Here is a 19,582-nt window from a genome sequence, read left to right as displayed (position 1 = left end):
AGTCTGAGACAATACGACCCCACCGGATTATTCAAAGTAACACTACTGGATTTCGTTATGCTTTTTGAAGAATTAAGGCTATAAAAACATTTAAAGAATATAGATCGACTAGAAGAGTTGACACCCAACAGCCTCGTTCTCTTTTTTAGTAACCAACAATCTTTTCATACTTTCATTCATTACTATCGTGCTTTTTATCCATTCGCTTCTTTACCTGTGTTTTGAAAATGCAGTTGACTCTCTCTATTCTCTACTCGACGGCCCTTTGGGCTTGTCATATTTCTGCGAGCCCTCTGCCCCAATCGGGAACCGGAGCAGACTCGTGCGACACTGATCCTTTGACTCAGGAAACCTGGACGTCCCTCAACATCGATCAGTTCCTCACAGACTGGACTTCCAATGTCACTCAGGCTGAGACCAACAACGTGCAGGCTCTTGCAGATTCCTTTGGCTCACCCAACTTTTTCTGGTAAGATCGTGTGGTAGAATATAGTTTCCTACAAGCTAACACTTAATAGCGGTATCGATCAATTTTGCAATGCTGGTCAGCCATGTGTTCCGGTCAAGCTGCCTGCCTGGTTAGTAACGCCTGCAATCCTTCAGCAGAAATCTGTTCCTAATCCTTCCACAGGTATGCACTGATGGGAGTTCAGAACTGGAACAACTATATGAACAATATCAATACGGCCATCCAATTCGCTTCCAGCATCATCGGTCAAACCCTGCCAGGAATTGTGTCTGATCTCTACCCAACTCCCGACGACAACGTTACCCCCCTTCAAAATGTCGTCCGAGCCATCACCACCACAGTTGGCGTGGTTCCATTTGCAGACAAGATTGCAGGAGTAGTGCAGGCCTCATTCACCGGCTACGTCGGTTACACGCTCTCACTTGTGAAGGCACCCACAACCGATGCATTCCTGCAATGGAGCAACGTGGCTGCATCCCTGGCCGATATCATCCAGGCTTACCAAGCAGCTGTATCTGATGGACTCAAGAAGGTCTTGGACACTCCTGTTGCTGACCCTGGTGGCATCTACGAGCAGCTCGAGGGTGGCAGGTTCCTTGGCAGCGCTCAAAACTTCACTCAAAGCGAACTCCAGGCCAAGATGATTGACTCGTTCAAGACCTACTCCATCGGTTTGGCTCTCCAGGCCCAAAAGATCTTCATCGCGCGTTTCTCCGGTGTTGACCCAGAGAAAGATTCTTGCGAAGACGCTGAGCGGGCTTCAAACTTGTGCCAGAACGACGAAAACGGGGTCTATACCAGATACGTCCTGGTCAAGGTCGACGGGGATGGCAACATGGACCCACAGCCTGACGTCGCCGATACAATCATCAACAAGTATGGCTTCTCAAAGGAGAAAGTTCTAGTGGAGCCCACGAAATGTTTCGATAAGAATGGTGGTAAGCAGGTGACGGATGACTTTGGGGATTTTATCCCAATCGAGCCTAACACGCTATGCCTGTACAATGTAGTTGTCTGCGATGGCTCTAAGCTAGAAGAGTGCAGGGGTAATGGCGCTAATATCTAAACCAGTGTATATATGACTCGGGGTGCTGATTTACCTAGGAATTCATATGGAAAATACGATTGCAAGCCATTGGAGCCCCCCTTCCCTAGGTTTTCAGGCCCCCCTGCGTTCAATTATTAAGTTCATACCCCTATGGAGGTTCCAGTTAATCTCACGCTATATACGGACTTTTGACTACACCTTGCTTGACCTAGGTAACGAAGAGGACCTTCCGAAGGCATTCCAAGCTGCTGAACTGTGGTCTGACCTAATACAGAAGGTGTCAGCCCAGCTCTATATACCAGGGAATAACGTCACTGTAGGTGAGTGTATGGTCCCTTTTACAGGCAGGAGCAAGGATACAACCTTATTCAAGAATAAGCCTACGCCCATAGGGTTCAAAGTCTGGGTTATCGCCCAAAACGGCCTCTTTATTCGGTGGCTGCGGCATGTGAAGACATCACCATATACCGCTGTTATCGTCAAGCTGCCAAAGAAGAAGGAGCCGGCTACAGAGCCGCAACAGGGGAAGAAGAGAAAGGGAAAGCCTAAGGAGACTGTGGCCCTCAGCAATACGGCAGGAGTCGTTATTCACCTAGTTAATATGCTGCCGAAGCAGACATATCACGTCGTTATGGATAACCTCTTCTCCTCGCCCAATCTCTTCCGTGCCTTCGAGAAGCCGGTCACGGAGCTACAGGCACAGCCCGCCCCAACTATGGCATCACCAAGTAGCTTAAGCTTGCAAAAGGGAGGGAGAAGGCAGGTGCCTCAGTCTTTAAATATAACGAAGTAAAGTCAATCCCTACAATAGATGACCTCGTACGCCCCGGGGACTTATTTATATGTATTTCTCTTACTAATTCGTCCTTCTTAGGTCGCTCAAATCGCTTGGAAGGATAATAGCCTCGTGTTATTTCTCTCTACCGTATATAGCGGTGCCAATGACCAACGCACGCAAAAGAGAAGGAAGAAGCCTGCCGACAAAGGGGCACAATCCAAGCCAATACAGGAGACCTTTGGTGATGCCGCAATAAAGGTTATTCCTATACCGACTGTATCTGCTTCTTATAACGATGAAATGAATCACGTGGACCGAGGAGATCAGATAAGGTCCTATACGAGCTACGAGCACCGATTTCGCCGTGGCCCGTGGCAGGCTCTCCTTTGGTCCTTCCTTCTTGATGTAGCACTTGCGAATAGCTTCATTTTGCAGCTCAAGACCTCACAGCCGTGGTGGCCGCCTTACAAGACCCTCGAGAGCTGGAAGAGGTGCATTTCTAACGCCCTATTCATCAAATTTGGCCAAGAAAGCGGCGCAAGGAAGAGATCTCGGGCAAGGAAAGAGGAGGACATGAACGATACCCAGTCACGGCAAAATCACCTGCAAAGAGATATCAATCATGTCAATAGTGGGATATTCTCGGATTGCCTTGCTTGCAAAGGCTTCAGGCAGGGGCAGCCCAGACCCTTTAAAAAGAGGAAGGTTGAAAATAGGTTCGTTTTGCAGCCGATAACAGGTAATACACAAAGCCGGCACCGAGGAGGCTCGGGTAGGCAGACCTGGTACGGCTGCCAAGTCTGTGAGGTAGCTCTTTGTAGCAATCAAAACTGCTGGGACTTTTACCATCATACAAATTAGTATGTGGGGAGAAGTACCGTTAGTTTCATTTATTTTGATTGGTCTTATACCCCTGTCGTGACCCCTCTGAAGGGCTGTGGCACTCAAAGGGATAAGATTAGAGTACAAGAGGGTCTAAATAGCTTTTCCATCTTTATGAAATATCCTTAGGCAAGTCGGCAACGCCGGCTATATAAGGTTTGCCGGAATGTGTCACATGGGTAGCTAGTGCAAGGGATATTTCTATTTCCAGCAGTGAAAAGGCTTACACTGGTGAAGAGGGGCCGCATAGGCACTGGGATAGTGGTGTAGGGATGTTGGAGAGGACACGCTAGCTAGTCCGGGGTCGCTGGTTGAACCGTGCGTACAAGACAAAGTTTTATTGCATTGTGCTGGAGGACCTATTGGAAGCCTCCTCTCGATTACTGACTGAGTCTGGCAGGGGTGGGGAAAGTTATAAAGTCCTCTGTTATTCTGCTGTTCTGTTGTACAGTAGTGTTTAAGACCTACCTAGCTAACCTAGAACAACATTTTGCACCCTCCTAGTCTCAAAGCCATCCAATCGCGAAAATGAAGGGTCTCGTGCTTTTTTTATTTGCTCTTTCGGTCAACGCACAGTGCCGCAGACAGAATGCTTGTCGTCCTGATGGAGGAGTTGTTGCTCCCGGTCAAAATTGCCGTCCAAATACGGACGTAAGTTCAAAAAGAGAGTATAACGTGTTACTACAGACTAACCATGAAAATAGTATTGCAATCTAGGGGCATGCGGTAACGTAAGTCTCATACGTCGTCCTCTTGAGGCTTTGGATTATTAACGGCTTGATAGGGCCAAACTTGTCGAAATACTGAGGAATGTGATGGCTGGATTAAGGCCAATTGGTATAATGTGAGCATGATTAAATCGAGTATTCAACGTGCTATGAGACCTTGCTGATCTATTTACAGAATTGCTATGTCGAATGCGTGAGTAGCTGTGAGAATGTGTTCTCTAACGCGTGATACTGACAGTAATTCCAGTGTACAAGGAGCTGATGCCCAGAGTCTCGAGCGAGGATGTGAGGGACAGATAGCGGAACGAGATTCTCCAAACTTATTCATTCGATCGTAATATCAACAAACATCGATGCGAGACAGTGGTTAGGAGGCCTACGTCCAACATAATAACGTGGCAGTGGAGGGCCAGCGGCAAAGGGGGAAACCACTAGGCGTAGCTTAATGTATTGAACGGAGTGAATCTTAACGTCAATTGAACTTAATCATAATCGAATATATACATAACAGGCCAGTTCAATCGTATGTTCTGCCGATTCAATGGCCCAATTTTACTGACTTCATACGCCAACAATCAACCACCCAGTGCCTACCAGCCCATGGTGTATCCGAGGCTTCCATGCAACCTTTACTTAAGGTCCAACGCAACGCGCTGACGACTTGGAACGTTACCTACTATCTAATCCGAGACTAAATAACGGGGAGAGTCCTGCGTTACGAGATTGCTGCTCTGTCAGGATTGAGCTTGCAAAGTTGGCTGATAAGGAATAAATCTGAGGTTCATTGCCCTTGAAATTGAGCCAAATTAGAAAAGGCCGCAACTGCTAGATGCAGTCAGGGGACATTTCCCCTCACCCTTCAATCCCATCCTCCAAATGCATGGTTTGCCCTCACAAGGTTTGCGCTAAGGATACCAATAGATCTCCACAACGCCAACTGCCAGGGCCTTCCCGGCACCGTGCATGCTATGGCCGTGGCGGAGACATTGGATCTAGGCTGACTCCCGGGCACCACTTTGGCTATTGTCACAACACAACCATGCTTTTGTTTCTAATGGGCCACTATTAGCAGCACAGGGCCTTGTTCCGTTGGACTTTGCCAGCTACGTGAGACCCTTCACTGACATTGAGCAATGATAATAATAGTAGATTGCTATGTATCTCTATATCCAGATTAGTAACCCTTTTTCTTTCCATTCCCCAACGTAAATAGTATATCCGATAGATATTGCCCTCTTATGCCGGGCACTTTTGTGCTGAAAACCTTCGACCTACTATTAAGTTCCGATCGCTGTCATCAACATCATGGACAGTCAATTTCTCCATCTCGATCGACTGACGGACCTAGATTATCATTATGCCGGGTTGGTCATGGGTAAGAAGTAGTATTTATATTGCGTAGTAGTACTAACGTTAGGTGAAAAAATATTTTTGTGAAACTTAATTGTTAATTATTGAGATAAGAGTTCTTCTTGGGCTTATGTCTCTAGATAATCTCATCTCGGACTTTGAGCTCTAATTCTAGGACTTTCAGACTATTAGTCTGAATCCTGAAGGGAAGGGGGATTCCCGGACTTTCCAACAATGACTCGCATTTTGAGGTCATTGTATACCCAAAAAAAAAAAAAAAAAAAAAAAAAAGATTGGCAGAAGGTTCTTCAATCGTCTTGCATCATTCAGTGGTTCTGCCCTCGACTGTGATATCTTTGGTGATGGTGAAGCCCGTTGCTGGAAGTGTAAGTGCGCTTTATCTGTGGAGCACTCTGACCACGTCGCACGCCATAGCTCTTGAAGTATCTGTGGTCTTTCCAGGCAATGACAGCAGCCCAGAAGTTAACGAATCTAGAGAGTATGTCAGTCATCTTCTCCGTGAATATAATATGAAAGATGACATACGCAACCAACAATGCTGCCAGTCCCACCAGAATGCCAATCCCGCAATTTACGCCAACGCATATCTGGCTGACAACGGTGAATGCTAAACCCATTACTACCATCCAAAACACTATGTCGACTGTGTTGAGGACCGCGTTGGCTTTATGGCTTCCGAATCTCCTGAACTTGTCCATCTTCTGGGTTGCAAACTCATAGGCAAGAAACACATATGACTTGATGCTCTGTCCACATGTGAGTAATGGCCACAAGGTTGTGACTCAGCCGCAATATGGGATCTGGCTCTGTTGTTTCGTTGACTGACCATTGTGATGACCATAATGTCGGATCTGTTCGTTGGTATGTGTCCCGGTTTTGTGGCTAGCTTGGCGATGCCCAAACAGAAAGCAATAGTAATCATGCTGATTTGGGCTATGGATACTTTGTTCTTCCACTGTTGCTCGAAGAAGCGGCTCTGGAAAAAGTCTCTTATTGGCATCATCTCGGTGTGAAGCTTTGTAAGTCGGCAGTGTATAAAAAGAATGAAGGGTAAAATAAGGAGTGGAACTTTGCAGAGAAAAAAAAAAGCGTAGAATTAGAGTTGAAACAAATTTTTAAATATCAAGATTTTCGGATCGGCAAATAGAATACTGTGTAATTTTAGGTGTGACGCGGCCAACATTCTTTACGCGTATTTGTGTCAAGTGTCTGAGGCGAGCATTACGCGTATAAAGAACTCTCTACTGCGAATACTTGGCAACTCTTGTTGAGCATATACGGTACGAAAATTGTCTCGAGAGCCGTATTCCAAACTTTTGCGTTATGCAATCATTTATAACTAAGTCTCAACGTTGTGCAGGACATCGTTTAGTTGTTCGTCGGGACTCACACACCTGCGATCAGCGACAAAGCGGCATACGGTAGCGGCAAAGATGAAGAGAGGAACTGCCATCGTTACCAGAGCCCGGAGTTCCGAATCGTATGTAAAGTACTCCAGTGCGAATGATTCTAAGAAAACAAAGGTTCAACTTCGCTCTCTAAACTCTGTTAGACACTACGCGGCATTGTTACCTTCCCAAAACCTTTTTGTTCCACATCGACAGTTCGAGCTGAGCGTAACAAAACTGATGGCCTGTAGAGCTTTGGCGATAGAGCTTCATTTTGGTAATACTCTTCCTAACTTACATTAATCCTCATTTACGGCTTTCTCAAGGATGCCAAGTAGCAGAATTCCGAAATCCTCCCAAAACCGAGCCGCGCATGCCAGTCACGGCTGACTCGGCGATATTCAGTCTTTGCGCCAGCGATATGCCCGGGTGCTTCTTGTAGCCCTTGTGCGTATATTAACCCGGCCAACTTAATCGAGTGGGCTGCCATTTCGTCGATCCAAGCCCATGAAACTGCCTTAATGAAGTCTCGCTTAAATTTGGCTTGCTGCAAGTGCCGGCGTGAGATTAGAATAGCTGCATAGCGCCACGTCGGGATATTTGTCTCTATTCCAAACGCAAGTCTGAAAGAACGGCTCAGCGCGACACTTAGTTGTGTAACCGGCCATGGATCATCCGAAGTACCGGTTCCTACGGCATCAGCAGCCACCTCCCCATCTATTAATTTCGCAAGTTCTCTGGCTTAATCTCTTGCACTGCCGGGACGGTAAGATGATCGAAGAAAACCTTGATGTTCTCAGTCGTTGCATTGTCGAAACGTAAAAAAATCAAGTTTCTGACCTCTTAGAGTCTTAGCCTAGGGATTTTGGAGTAAAAAAGCCTCCATCCAATGCGCCCCAATGGACTCATTGTTGCTGTTCATCAGGGCGATCCGGCCAGCGAAGGCGATGACCTGGGCGTGCCCCGGCGGGAAGCCCAACTCGTCCTGGGCTATGGCCCATGAAACAAAGTGCTTCTCCTACCACTCTGAGGGATTTTACTTATATTCTGACCCTTCTGGCGACTTTGCCGGCCAGAAACGCGGCCTATGAGGGTTGACTCTAGAACGCCATGTCGCGCTGCGGCTGTACGGCAAAGAATGCTGTCTGTGACATTGTTGAGGGCGTTTTGAATATCTCCCTCGGTGTAATTAGGGTTGGAGATTCTTTTCGCCCCAGGTAATCCTTTGTTTTTGTTGGTGCAATTATGACAGGCGTGGCAGTTACAATTGTCAACTTCACTTTCAACATACACTTATAGACTTCGTCATACTCAACAGGGGATTTGGGCTGTGTTGAAGCTCTTGACTTCCATCTAAATGAATGACTGAAGTTAGTCTGTTTATCCTTCCTTGGATATAGTCGTATGCGTCAGCTGTGGCGATGTTCTCCTGGCGATCCGTTACATCTAAGTTTGGTCTTCGTTCATCCTGTGGGTCACATAGCCCGTGTGTAGGAGCAGCCTTAGTGATACAATGTGGCAGATATAAGTGGCCATCAAAACTGTCATCTTAAGCTGTTATCTATGTAGTAGAGAGGTACACTATATACTGCAGAGGATAGTTAGACTATCCGAGGACATTGGTCGTTGTCTCCGCGACAAGGTCTCGAGAACTAAACCCAACAGATAACTTGAACTCGCCCTTAGGGATCCTCCACTGCTGCGCCGCAACGTCCCAGTAGCTCACATCACGCCGCTTAAGTGCAAATTCGATCTTCTTGGACTTCTTGGAGCTCAACTCGACCTTCTCAAATCCCCTGAGAACTCTGACTGGCGCATCCTCGACGCCTTCGGGGAATGAGAGGTACAGCTGCACCACGGTACTACCCTTTCGGGCTCCAGTGTTCTTGACTTTGGTCGAAACTCGGATCAGCTCTGTCCAGAGATCAGTGTTGCCGCCTGGTTCAATCTTAGCCAGGGCATTGGGGAGCTCTGAAATGGCCTTCTTCGTAAACTTGGAGGCCATGGCCCGACGGTCCAGCTCAAAGGTCGTATAGCCCAACCCAAATCCGAACTCATAAAGAGGCTCGATACCCTTCGCATCAAAGTGCCGATAGTCGATCAGTTGTTTTTCGGTAAAGTCGGCTTGCCACCTTGATGAGTCTCGCGATGGGTTACCTTCGGCATCGGTAATATTGACAACAGGGAAATCATAGTCTTCCTCGGTTTTGGGGATAGTGTAAGGTAGCCTTCCGCTTGGCTCAATCTGACCCCAGAGGACATCGATGATAGAGTTTCCAATCTCCTGGCCTGGGAAATGTGTAGCAAGAATTGCTGTTACATTGTCATTATTGGCCCAAGGCAGGGTGTTGACACCAGCCGAGTTCGTGACAACAACCGTCTTGTTGGCGCCGCAAAAGTTAGCAACGTTCCTGACGACGGCGGTCGAGTTCCAATCCAGTTCGAATGATAGCCTGTCATGAGTCTCGGCTGCCCAAGATTTGAGGAAGACGACGCAGACGTCCGGAACAGGGTAGATAGACCGGAAATCGTTCTTAGATATCAAGTCATGGGAGGCAAGGTGCTGTACAATGGCGTTTGTCTTGCTGGCGTGGGATCGGATTGCCTGAAGGGGAGACACCAGGTACGAGTTTCGACCGGAGCCTGCGCCACCCCCAACCGTGATTGGGCCATACTCGGGCCCATATAACGGATCGCTTGTCTCTGTATAGAACAAGCCCTCGGTAGGGTCAATAGCAGCATTTCCAAAGACACCAATATTTCTCGTCTTTGCGAGCTCGAGGGGAAGAAACTCATTCTTGTTCTTGAGAAGAACAGACGCGGAAGCGCCATGCTTGCGAATCAACTTGTGATGGTCACCTCGGACATCACGACCCGCAATAGATGGACCGAGTCCTTGGAGAAACTTTGAAGTCCATCCGGAGTTGCTGAGGGTGAGAAGGAAACGCATGCTTGGGTCCACTGTGGGATAGTCCTCGCTGTCTTGACCGAGAAGGAAGTACGGGGTCAAGAGATTGGTAACCATCTCGTCAAGACGCTCCTCAGTGATATTACCAGCTTGCACCGCCTCCACCAGGCTAGATCCATAGTAGCCGCCACCGCCGTGTGAAACGGTGACTCCCGGAGGCAAGTCTCCCGGCTGCTCCACGTCGAGGCCAGCGTTGGCAGCCACGCTTGTCGAATGGGTCGCGAACCAGTCAGAAACGACATAGCCGCGGAACCCGAGCTCTTTGCGTAGAATCTCGTTGAGCAGTCGCGGGTGTTCGCAAGCATAAGTACCGTTCAAGCGGTTGTAGCTGCACATAATCGAGGTTGTTCCAACTTTCAGAGCATCCGCAAATGGCCACAGATAGAGCTCATGCAGAGTGCGATCGTCTATGTTCGATGAGATACCATGAACAATGGAGCCATCATCTTGAACTGTGTCGGACCTCTGGGTTTCTTGCTCATTGGCCACGAAATGCTTCGATGACGTCTGCACACCAACGGACTGGTGACCCATGACAGTGTATTTGATGGCTTCACCAGATAGGAACGGGTCAGGAGAGAACCCTTCCCAGTTCCTACCTCCAAGGGGGTGACGTCCAAGGGGACCAGTGGTGGGCCTTTTTCAGTGTCAGCACCTCGTGTTATGAGAAATAGGTTTCCAAGCTCATCAAGAGTAGGTTGGGACTCAAAGAAAATCAATATGTACCCAAGAATCACGTGTCCTCCTTTGGCCTTGAACTCTTCAGCGAGGGCAATACCACGCTCTAAAAGCGCCTGGCGATCCCAACTCGCCGCTGCGGATATTCCAGACGGAAAGATGCTGACAAGGTCTGCCCGATTGACTGCGTTGGGTCCATCCAGAAGGCATATTCCGTGGAATCCCACTCTCTCAACCGGGCGGATTCTGCCCACACAGCCAGTGCCTGAACCATCTGATAGACTTCCCGTAACTGTGTCAGCCTTCTCAGTGATATTGAGCTTAGCTACAAGCTCAGCAGCCTTAGCCGCAGCTTTGTCCCAGTCTAGTTCATTGAAGTCTTAGCAGACGCCCATGATGCAGTTTTGTTGTTGTTGAGGAACCGTACCTTGAACTTTCGGGATATATTGACTCTTGGGAGCCTTGGGATCCAGGCCAACAAAGCCACTGGTTAAGCATTGGTGGCCTAAAAGAAGAATAAACAAGCTTTTGGCACCCATAATGATGGATTGGCGAGTATCAATAGCTGCTGCTGTGTAGAGAAGCTGTGTCGAGACGATTCATACATCAATATATAGTAATTTTGGGGCCGAGAGGGACAAGAGTTTTTTCTGTACAATTTATCATAGACACTCAATCCGGTCTAGGCCTCGGGTAGTTCTGATTGAGACGGCCCGATAATATGATCCCATGCATTATTAGCCACAGTTGGGTTTTGTTTGGCCAGACAGTCACGTCATCGGACACTGCGTAGCTATAAGAGATCTGGAACGAGGCGCGGACCAGGTCTACTTATTTCCTTGAGGACATCTGAACGAAGAGACTTTCACATGTGGCAGTGAAACCTATACAAAAACGGGCCAAGGGTTGGGAGAATGTGAGATACTCAGTTCATAGAGTTCGGAGAGCATGATCATGGAAACAACCCACCGGTCCTGCCCCGGACCATCTCAAGCCCTGCAAAGCCGGGGCCCCGTGTTTGCCTAGTCCCTTTAGTTCTACCCCGCAAACTCTGTACTACTTAAATGTGCTATCGGTCCGTTTCTTGTCTGTGTTATGTGGGCCCATATCTGTAGAACTTGGGCCGACTCTTCTGTCCTCAGTGCGCTAACAAGATATCATCCTTGCGCCTGTAGCCCCAGTTGACTTGCATAAAACGCACGGCCTGGGAACGCATGTACAGTGGGGGCAAGAAGTTTGAATACCTTTTGATGTACTGGCACATCCTGTCTAGCCTTTCTAAAGATTACTATATTTCTCATTCTGGTATAAGGTTTAGGAAGGCCAATCAGTATACTTTAAATCAGCGTGTAAAAGCTAATATGCACGTGGTAATATTCCTAAAGAAGCTAGCAGCTTAAAAGATACACGCCTGGTATTCAAACTTATTGCCCCCCACTGTACTGTAATGCCCATGTAAATTAGCGTGCTTTTTTGACAGTCCCCAAGGCAATCCCTCAAGACTTGTTTCTTTTTTTCTTTTTTTCCTTTAATTCTTTTTTTTTGTTGATTTTTTTGTGCGAACATCGGTCGATGTATGTAGTATCGTGCATCGACAACCTAGTAGCTATGTCGATAAACTTGCAGTCGCATGTAGGATTTCATATGGCACATCAGTGGGAATATCTTGGTTTAATAACTTTTTTCTTTGTCACGAGAGCACCAGATATTTCGCAGGACGTTTATGGAGTATTCTTGTTGAACAGTAGGATGGCCGCACGGGGTATCATGTGACCTAATAGTCAGCTGTCGGCAACCCTAGACCCATTCAGGAAAGCATAATAAGCAGACCCCTCTCCGAGGAAGGCGGGGATGGAGTTCGGACAATACACATACAATTAAGGACATCAAGGCGCACGCGATCCGTTCAACAATTCTAATCCCGTTTACTCAACCAACCCCGCTTCTTGATGTCCCATAGCGGGAAGCACGCTAGTCACGCCGAAGCGCTTTGACCCACTTAGTTATTCGCCAAAGCGGTTAGGAACACTGGTATACAATATAATGGAGCGCTATACACGTATCAGATCCAGTGGCAGGGTATCCGCTACAAATACGCGTATGCCATCGTACTGCGTAGTAGTATACGAGGTTGGGTCACGGAGAAGCCGTGTCAGAAGTAGCCAAGGATGATTTCAGTTCAATTTTTCCTGTAACAAGGTATGGAGTCTCCCTGTGATACTTGGCTAACCTACTACTATGTTTGTAATTTATTAGCATCGCAAGATTGTGCCCATGCAGAGGTATCCTACGTCGTGCGGATGTAGACTCGCTGCGTTTCAACTGGTCGCATGAATCAAGAGAGAAGGAAAACGTGGAATGAACCTGATTCTTGGGCAATGTTACCTCAAGACTTTCTAAGTCCGGCGCCAGTTGATCCCCAGAATGTGAGTTTCATGTGATTTTTTCGGAGGGCTGTGGCGAGACTTGTTTCGACGACTAATACATGACACAAGCTCCCAGAAACCCTCATTCGTGACAACGTTCCGATGGAAGGGTACGAGATCAAGTCAATGCATAAACAGGTTATCCGTGATGACCAGGAACTGATTCAATGTTAGACCTGCCAATCTCTCTATTCGAATCGCTTCAAATTATCCCCCTTTTTTTCGCCCTTCCATTGCGCAGTAACTGCATTCATAGGTCAACTCGCATGATGCTCCGAGTCAACAGTCAATTATCCCATCAATCGTTCCCAAACAGCGTTACCGTTTCAAGAAAATGAATAGCAGGTTGAAGAAAATAATAACTGGAACCCTAAGACTGGACCAAAACACTCAGCCACATGTACAGGAATCAAAATGACGCCAACCCCGTTTCGATGCACAATAGAATTGTGGCGTAGGGTTGGGTATGCCAATGCTCTGGAGCGCTGCGACGCCTTATGACGCGGTTGAAGGTAAGGTTCTCCAGTTGCCACACCGAAATAGCAAGTACGCGTATTCTTAGTCGACAATATGATCGACGGTCCCACATCATGTACGAAACCTGACACTTGGAGACATGATGATCATTCATTGTCTACGTTTATATATATTTCCCTCTCGGAACGTCGTGCAATGCATCTTGCTGATTTTATCCTCGTCTTTTTGCCAACACTATCTATCACATCAAGGATGCGGCTCTTTTCACTAGCACACATCGGCCTTCTCATCCAAGCCTCGGCGGCATTAAAGTGCAAATGCGTATGCTGGACTTTATATCACAAAATTTGCTGCCCAGGGGTTTGCTAAACAGCTTTAGGTTCCTGGAGACTCATGCTGGCCTGCCGAATCCGAGTGGGACACATTGAATAGCACCATCTCGGGTCGTCTTATCAAGACGGTACTGCCTGCCTCAGTCTGCTACAAGTCGGATACCAACTACGACGAAACCCAATGTGAAATTGTTCAAGCCAACTGGGCCTTAAACGGCTTTCACTCAAACAATCCCGCTAGTATTCATTCACCACAGTGGGCGAACAACAGCTGCAATGCCATCTACTCGAATGGCACAAGCTTGACCGGCGATACTTTAGCTGGAAGTCGGGGATGTACAATCGGTCGCTATCCACCTTACGTGGTCAATGCCACAGAAGCGTCGCATGTCCAAGCAGCCGTTAGGTTCGTGCACAAACACAACATTCGCCTCAACGTGAAGAATACAGGTCATAATGGTGCAGGCAGGTAAGTGGTGAGCTCCACCCTGGGGACGACACATCATGCGGCTGACGAGGGATAATAAAATAGGAGCACCGCCTTCGGCAGTTTATCGTAAGTAAAACACTTCGACCTAGTTTTCATGTATGTTGTTAACTTGTCGGCCAGTGTATGGACGCATCACCTTCGTGGCTTCAAACTCGACAAGAAATGGGTCCCAACCTGTCGAGACTCCAAGCCCTGCAAGCATTCGAAGCCCCAAATGGCCGCGACTATTGGTGCCGGAATGCAAGATATTGATCTTTTCGATGCTGCAGCCACTGAGGGCGCAGCCGTAGTCGGTGGAACAAATCAGGTATGAGGCAGCAAGGCAGCCGTTTTACTGGACCCGGCACTAACACAATTAGAATGTCGGCTTTATGGGATGGGCCACTGCTGGTGGTCACGGCTGGCTCACAAGCGAGTTTGGCCAAGGTGCCGACAATATCCTCGAGGCATCAATCGTGACCCCTTCGGGAGATCTCGTGACGGCTAACGAACATCAACACTCGGATCTATTCTGGGCTATCCGAGGTGGTGGTGGAGGAACCTTCGGAGTTATCGTTGAGGCGACGATCCAGGCCTATCCTATGCCACAGGCAACTGTTTGGACGATTGACGTGTCGACCAAAAATACGAGTTGCACGGCCTGCTGGTACCGATTCGTTGCCGAACTGCACGCATACCTTCCCGAATTGAAGAAAGGAGGCTTCCAAGGGAACTATGTCCTGGGTGGACCGCCCTCCTATGAGAACCTCACTTTCTATGGGCTTTTCTTTCTGTACAACAAGCCGAACGGGACAGCAGAGAGACTAATTCAGCCGTTCATCTCGCACCTTGAGGCTGCAAATGAGACGACAGAGTTTACCTCGAATATCATATGGGCGCCATCTTGGATCAGTGTGTACAAGAAGTTCCCTGACCTTGGGTCTTCAGCCGCTACTGGGGGCGGAGCAACGACGTCGAGACTGTTGTCCGCCAAGGCTCTTACCAAGGATGTTGATGCGCTGGCTCAAACTTTGGAAATTATCGGGCCTAGTGCCGAGGGGCCTCAAGTATGGAAACCCTCACCCCCCCTTCTTTCTGTCAGTTATTGAGCGTCACTAATGTCCATCCAGAATGGCTTCTCCAACCCCAGCATTTCAGGCAGCATGGCGATTAGCTCTGTCAAGGTTAACAGCGCGTTGAATCCAGTATGGCGAGATACTGTTGTTCACATGGCTGTCTCTAGCGGTTGGAAGGATAATATGCCATATCAACAGGCCGAGCGTGCAGTTGATGACATGACCAATGTCAAGGGAGCTGCCCTGCGCAGACTTGAACCTAATGGTGGCGCCTATATGAACGAGGTACGTAGCATAACTCCTGGACTGCATTGGTTCAATCGCTCATAACTTCATATCTGACAGGCGGATCCCTATGAGCCAGACTGGCAGAAATCTTTCTTTGGCAAAAACTACAAGCGGCTTCGGTCTATCAAAGAGAAGTATGATCCAGATTCGCTACAATGGTGTATGCGCTGTGTGGGTAGTGAGTCATGGTTTGAGCAACCCGATGGAAAGCTCTGCAAAGCCGTTTGAGGGATGAAGGGACTAGACCTGTCAATCTGGCTTCAGTGGGAGCAAATGTCACCAGTGTCTTAAAAGGTCCAGTTTAATAGATATAACGTACATGATAAGCATGTGAACCATCCAAGTATGTGAACCACTCTTCCTACACCATACCGGTATATCGAGGACGACGCCTGAGAGATTTGAAATGCATTGGAGGGGGAAAGGCTTTTGTGGGTCGGCCAATACAACTCCCTCTATCATCATTTTGTATCATCCCCGTCACGTATCTTTGCTGTACCCCATACATGGGCAAACCGTTTAAACGGCCGAATATTTCCTCAAACGTTTGAACGGTTCAAAAATATTGCAAACGGTTAAACGAACGAATAAACGATTTAAACGAACGAATGAACGATTTATGACGGTGAGAAATATCCACCGCGCCTGCTCTAATACCAGTCAAAGTAGTGCCCACTGTCATCGTCAACGTCCTGAGAGTCACCCTCCGGCCGTGGGATTCCGATTAGACCCATCTCATTCTCATGCAGAGGCCGTATGAGTCCTTGACGCAAACAATTGCCCGTACATTCAATCATCTCGACGGTTTTGCATGTGGCTCGTAATCTATCCCATGAACATGTTCTTCTTGCCCCAGAAAACGTCCTCTCCGGCTCCGATGACTCTGCTAGGATAGAAAGAATGCAAATAGCCGTGCGGTTAAGTTTCGGATACTGCTTTCTCTGCTGTGGTTGACACCACCACTCCAAAGGCGTACAATCCGGAGGGATATCTGTTGCATCAACGTTGATGAAGCTAGTGAAATCATCCCTAACACTCGCGTTAATAGTCCTAACCTCCAGCTTCTTTGATAGTATCGCGAGTTGATTTAGCTTCTTTGCTAGCGGTGGTGGCATCGACGTGGGGGTGGAGGGATGGTCGCTGGGTTGCTCGTAATTAAATTCCTTTTGCCAGAATGCTGTGGCCGAGGCAATAGTATCTTCATGCCATTCCTTTGGCCAGTTCTGCTTGATATACGCGATGCGTTTACGGGGATCAAGGAGGAGAGCGGCGGCGTATACGGGAACCTCGTCAGTTAGGCGGTAGTATTTAGAGAGGATAAACCATCCCATATCGATGGCTCGAACCATCCGTTCGTCGGAGTGTTCATCCGACTGATATATCTTCTGATACAATGTTAGTAATCGACTTGATGTGGATAGATTGAAGGGTACCTGTTGTTCTTCGTAATGGAGTAACAACATATCCATCAGCATCAACGATTGTGAGATAGACGACTCATCTCCCTCTGCATACAATGCTGCTGAAGCAAATGGCTGAAGAAACGTATGTGCTTTGCCTAGCAACTCCCAATCTCCAACTAATAGCCGATTGTCTCCGATGGCCTCTTCGTGATCAGACATGAAGGACTGGATTTTGTCCTTCTTTCTAATCGCACGATCAATGACCTGTTACCAGGACAGGGCTAGAAAATCGTTTAACCGTTCAAACGGTTTTAGGATGCCCTTAAACGGTTAAACGATTTAACATGCATAAACGTTTTAAACGGAACGAACGAACGAACGAACGAACGAAAGTGCCCATGTATGCTGTACCCTCTTGGTATCATGATTCACGACTTTGTGCTTCAGCATCTCGAAAGTCAGCCTTCGTTATCCTATGTGCCTGACACTAAGGACCATACTTTCAGTAGTCAGCGGAAGAGAAAAGCAACAAGGTGCGCGTCTAGAGACTTCAGTACAGGTGCGCATTACGGTTAGGATGAGATCGGAGGCGAAAAAGGAGCATGATCTTCTCGCTTCATTCAATAATTGGTATATATCTCTAAAATGTGTGATTTATACACGCCATAATCTAGCCACTCACCTAACGTCTGACGCGTGGCAACACCAATCGTCCATGAGAAAAGATGACATTCTCTCCTTCAAACCTCTCCGCAACCCTATCACCCCCTTCATGACGCATAGGCGGGATCGTGCTCGGGGTGTCAACCGAGCCAATCTCAAGCGAAAGCGTTTGGCCCTTGTCAAAGAGAAATGCTGCCGGATAAATAGGTACCACGACTCTATACACCTGACCCGGAACGACTTCAGATTTGGGAGTTGGTGGCTGGGTGATGACTTTTCGTGTATCAAAGTCTTTGGCAACTTCGTCGCGATGAGACAGACGGAAGTAGCCTCTGGCAAAATTATCCATAGGCTCACCGTGATTGCCCTCCAATATGAAAGTGTTGCCATTCTCATCGATCGCCCGAAGGTAGATGAAAAGATCTAAATCCTCTGCCTTGGTAATAACTTCAAGCTCGAGGTATGGAGATCCGAGTATCTCGAACGACTCATCAAAAGATGATTCAAGTGTAAAGGATAGGTTTTCCCGATAGCCTCGGTAAGAGAATGGTTGCTTTTCTCCTTCAGGATAACTCAACGAGAGTTTCTTCTGGGTCGTCAGATAGAAAGACGTATCTTGCGCATCTGGGGTTGGGAAAGCAGCCTCGTCTTGACGGTATAAAGTCTTGGTCCCGTGGTGTTGAAGCAGTCGAATCCGGGGAACTTCGAGCATTCCATTATCCTGCTTATCAAAAAGAAAGTAATCCAGAAACTTTCTCTGTAATGCGATATGCTCTGGCTCATAGTATGCACCTAAGTGATTTCCAGTATGCATCTCGAGCCACTTGTACTCTGAAGAAATCCCGTTGAAAGCTCGAATGTTGCCCGGAAGATGAAGTTCTGGGTCGGTCCAGTTACCCGCAATATAAAATGGCACATCAATATCAGACAGCACGCGAGCCTTCTCCAAGAATTCAAAACAACCTTGATCAGGATACTCGTCCGTCGTCAGCATGCGGGGAAAATCTACCCGGTTGGCCTCGAGCTCCTTTGCAGTGCGCGACCCATCTTGCGCTCCGCTTTGCTGGGGCAAGACAATGTTGTGGTACCAATGAGACTGGAAGTTATCGCTGTAGATGCCTCCACGGCGAGTGGCTTGATAAATGCTACAGGCCGATTCATACGATATGACACAAGTCAGATGTGGTGGCTTTTGCATGGCTGCCCAATAGCCTACCATGCCGAGGTAGCTGATGCCAGTGAATGCTACTTTACCAGATGACCAGCTTTGAGCAGCAGCCCATTCAACCACATCATAGAGATCTTGAGATGCGATGAGCTTATTGTGGCGTTTATAATCAAGACAGTTGATGACTTACCCTGGCCTTCAGCGTCGGCTTTGATCTGGTTCGACCTTTCTAAGCCAAAAGGATCCAGTTTCCCTTCACTACCGCCAATGCCGCGCGTATCGACTCGGAGAAGGGCGTATCCATATTCTTTGCACTATATGTCCGAGGCTGATATTAGTATAGGATAGCAATACTCTTATAGGTCAGACTTACCCAGATGAGTGGTTCGGCTTGCTCAAAGCATGCATCTGGTCCAAGTGGCTTGATTTTCTTGTACATTTCGGCGTAGATGGGAGTTTTGGGTAGCCCAAACGTGGAGGCATGGATATCCTTGCCGTATGGTCCCATACTGCAAAGCACTGGGACTTTTTCGCCATATTTGGAGGAAGAAAAGGGAAGAAAAAGATCGGCGCATAACTTGACACCATCGCGCATTGGAATGAATTCGTGTTTGATACGAGTGTAACCGTCAACGTCGGTTGATGTTCTCTGATATTTTGTGGCCATGATGAAACGATGAAGATTTTGGATGGGAAAGTGATGAGATTTGATAGATAATAGATAAGATTGAAATTGAAGATATAGCAATGTTTAAAGTAATTCGCAATTATGCTACTTACTCTGGGGAAGTGGCATTAGACTCGGCACTTGGCTCGGAAGCTCCGCTTTCGCCCTCACGCGGAAGACCCGCGGTTGACCCCGCTCCAACATCGAACCCATCATCATTAGAAATCAAACCGACAAACCGAGGGCTCGGATCAGCAGGCTATTCTAAAAATCCGTATACCTCATGATGTTCGCTGCGTATAG

At 47.7% G+C, this 19,582-nt stretch overlaps 6 protein-coding genes across 6 annotated transcripts; 3 read left to right on the top strand and 3 right to left on the bottom strand.

The window, feature by feature from the left end:
• Nucleotides 1–227: 227 nt before the first annotated feature.
• On the top strand, nt 228–1,535 carry BKA55DRAFT_515047 (uncharacterized protein; the record flags this gene model as incomplete). Its single annotated transcript, XM_046188000.1, has 3 exons — nt 228–469; nt 519–578; nt 632–1,535. The coding sequence occupies 3 exons, from the start codon at nt 228–230 to the stop codon at nt 1,533–1,535; spliced, it is 1,206 nt and encodes a 401-aa protein (XP_046048166.1).
• Nucleotides 1,536–3,627: 2,092 nt separating this feature from the next.
• BKA55DRAFT_69160 (uncharacterized protein) lies at nt 3,628–4,261 on the top strand. Its single transcript, XM_046199659.1, has 4 exons — nt 3,628–3,828; nt 3,882–3,908; nt 3,962–4,021; nt 4,081–4,261. Exons 1-4 carry the CDS (start codon nt 3,706–3,708, stop codon nt 4,132–4,134), a joined length of 264 nt encoding a protein of 87 aa, XP_046048165.1. The 5' UTR covers nt 3,628–3,705; the 3' UTR covers nt 4,135–4,261.
• Nucleotides 4,262–5,581: 1,320 nt separating this feature from the next.
• On the bottom strand, nt 5,582–7,332 carry BKA55DRAFT_595171 (uncharacterized protein; the record flags this gene model as incomplete). The annotated part of the gene is made up of 5 exons (XM_046195759.1): nt 5,582–5,747; nt 5,802–6,022; nt 6,103–6,291; nt 6,667–6,722; nt 7,326–7,332. The coding sequence occupies 5 exons, from the start codon at nt 7,330–7,332 to the stop codon at nt 5,582–5,584; spliced, it is 639 nt and encodes a 212-aa protein (XP_046048164.1).
• An 840-nt stretch (nt 7,333–8,172) lies between these two features.
• On the bottom strand, nt 8,173–10,980 carry BKA55DRAFT_572334 (glycosyl hydrolase family 3 N terminal domain-containing protein). The gene is made up of 3 exons (XM_046193139.1): nt 10,738–10,980; nt 10,359–10,674; nt 8,173–10,269 (listed from the first exon to the last, which is right to left on the bottom strand). Exons 1-3 carry the CDS (start codon nt 10,847–10,849, stop codon nt 8,271–8,273), a joined length of 2,427 nt encoding a protein of 808 aa, XP_046048163.1. The 5' UTR covers nt 10,850–10,980; the 3' UTR covers nt 8,173–8,270.
• A 2,485-nt stretch (nt 10,981–13,465) lies between these two features.
• BKA55DRAFT_540831 (uncharacterized protein) lies at nt 13,466–15,606 on the top strand (the record flags this gene model as incomplete). Its single annotated transcript, XM_046190303.1, has 6 exons — nt 13,466–13,534; nt 13,593–14,014; nt 14,156–14,342; nt 14,395–15,111; nt 15,145–15,375; nt 15,436–15,606. The coding sequence occupies 6 exons, from the start codon at nt 13,466–13,468 to the stop codon at nt 15,604–15,606; spliced, it is 1,797 nt and encodes a 598-aa protein (XP_046048162.1).
• Nucleotides 15,607–17,463: 1,857 nt separating this feature from the next.
• Nucleotides 17,464–19,279, bottom strand: BKA55DRAFT_540830 (Alpha/Beta hydrolase protein; the record flags this gene model as incomplete). Its single annotated transcript, XM_046190302.1, has 3 exons — nt 17,464–18,746; nt 18,803–18,926; nt 18,986–19,279. 3 exons carry the CDS (start codon nt 19,277–19,279, stop codon nt 17,464–17,466), a joined length of 1,701 nt encoding a protein of 566 aa, XP_046048161.1.
• Nucleotides 19,280–19,582: the final 303 nt, after the last annotated feature.

Source organism: Fusarium redolens (assembly GCF_020744475.1).
Source record: "Fusarium redolens strain MPI-CAGE-AT-0023 chromosome Unknown BKA55scaffold_10, whole genome shotgun sequence".
Lineage (NCBI taxonomy): Eukaryota > Fungi > Ascomycota > Sordariomycetes > Hypocreales > Nectriaceae > Fusarium > Fusarium redolens.
This window is presented reverse-complemented; position numbering and strand designations above follow the sequence as displayed.

Coding starts and splice junctions, on each gene's coding strand:
- BKA55DRAFT_572334 (XM_046193139.1), bottom strand. CDS start 10,849: ATGGGTGCCAAAAGCTTGTTTATTCTTCTTTTAGGCCACCAATGCTTA. Junction 10,675..10,737: donor ATATATCCCGAAAGTTCAAG/GTACGGTTCCTC, acceptor TCAATGAACTAG/ACTGGGACAAAGCTGCGGCT. Junction 10,270..10,358: donor GGAGGACACGTGATTCTTGG/GTACATATTGAT, acceptor ACACTGAAAAAG/GCCCACCACTGGTCCCCTTG.
- BKA55DRAFT_69160 (XM_046199659.1), top strand. CDS start 3,706: ATGAAGGGTCTCGTGCTTTTTTTATTTGCTCTTTCGGTCAACGCACAG. Junction 3,829..3,881: donor ATTGCCGTCCAAATACGGAC/GTAAGTTCAAAA, acceptor CCATGAAAATAG/TATTGCAATCTAGGGGCATG. Junction 3,909..3,961: donor ATCTAGGGGCATGCGGTAAC/GTAAGTCTCATA, acceptor ACGGCTTGATAG/GGCCAAACTTGTCGAAATAC.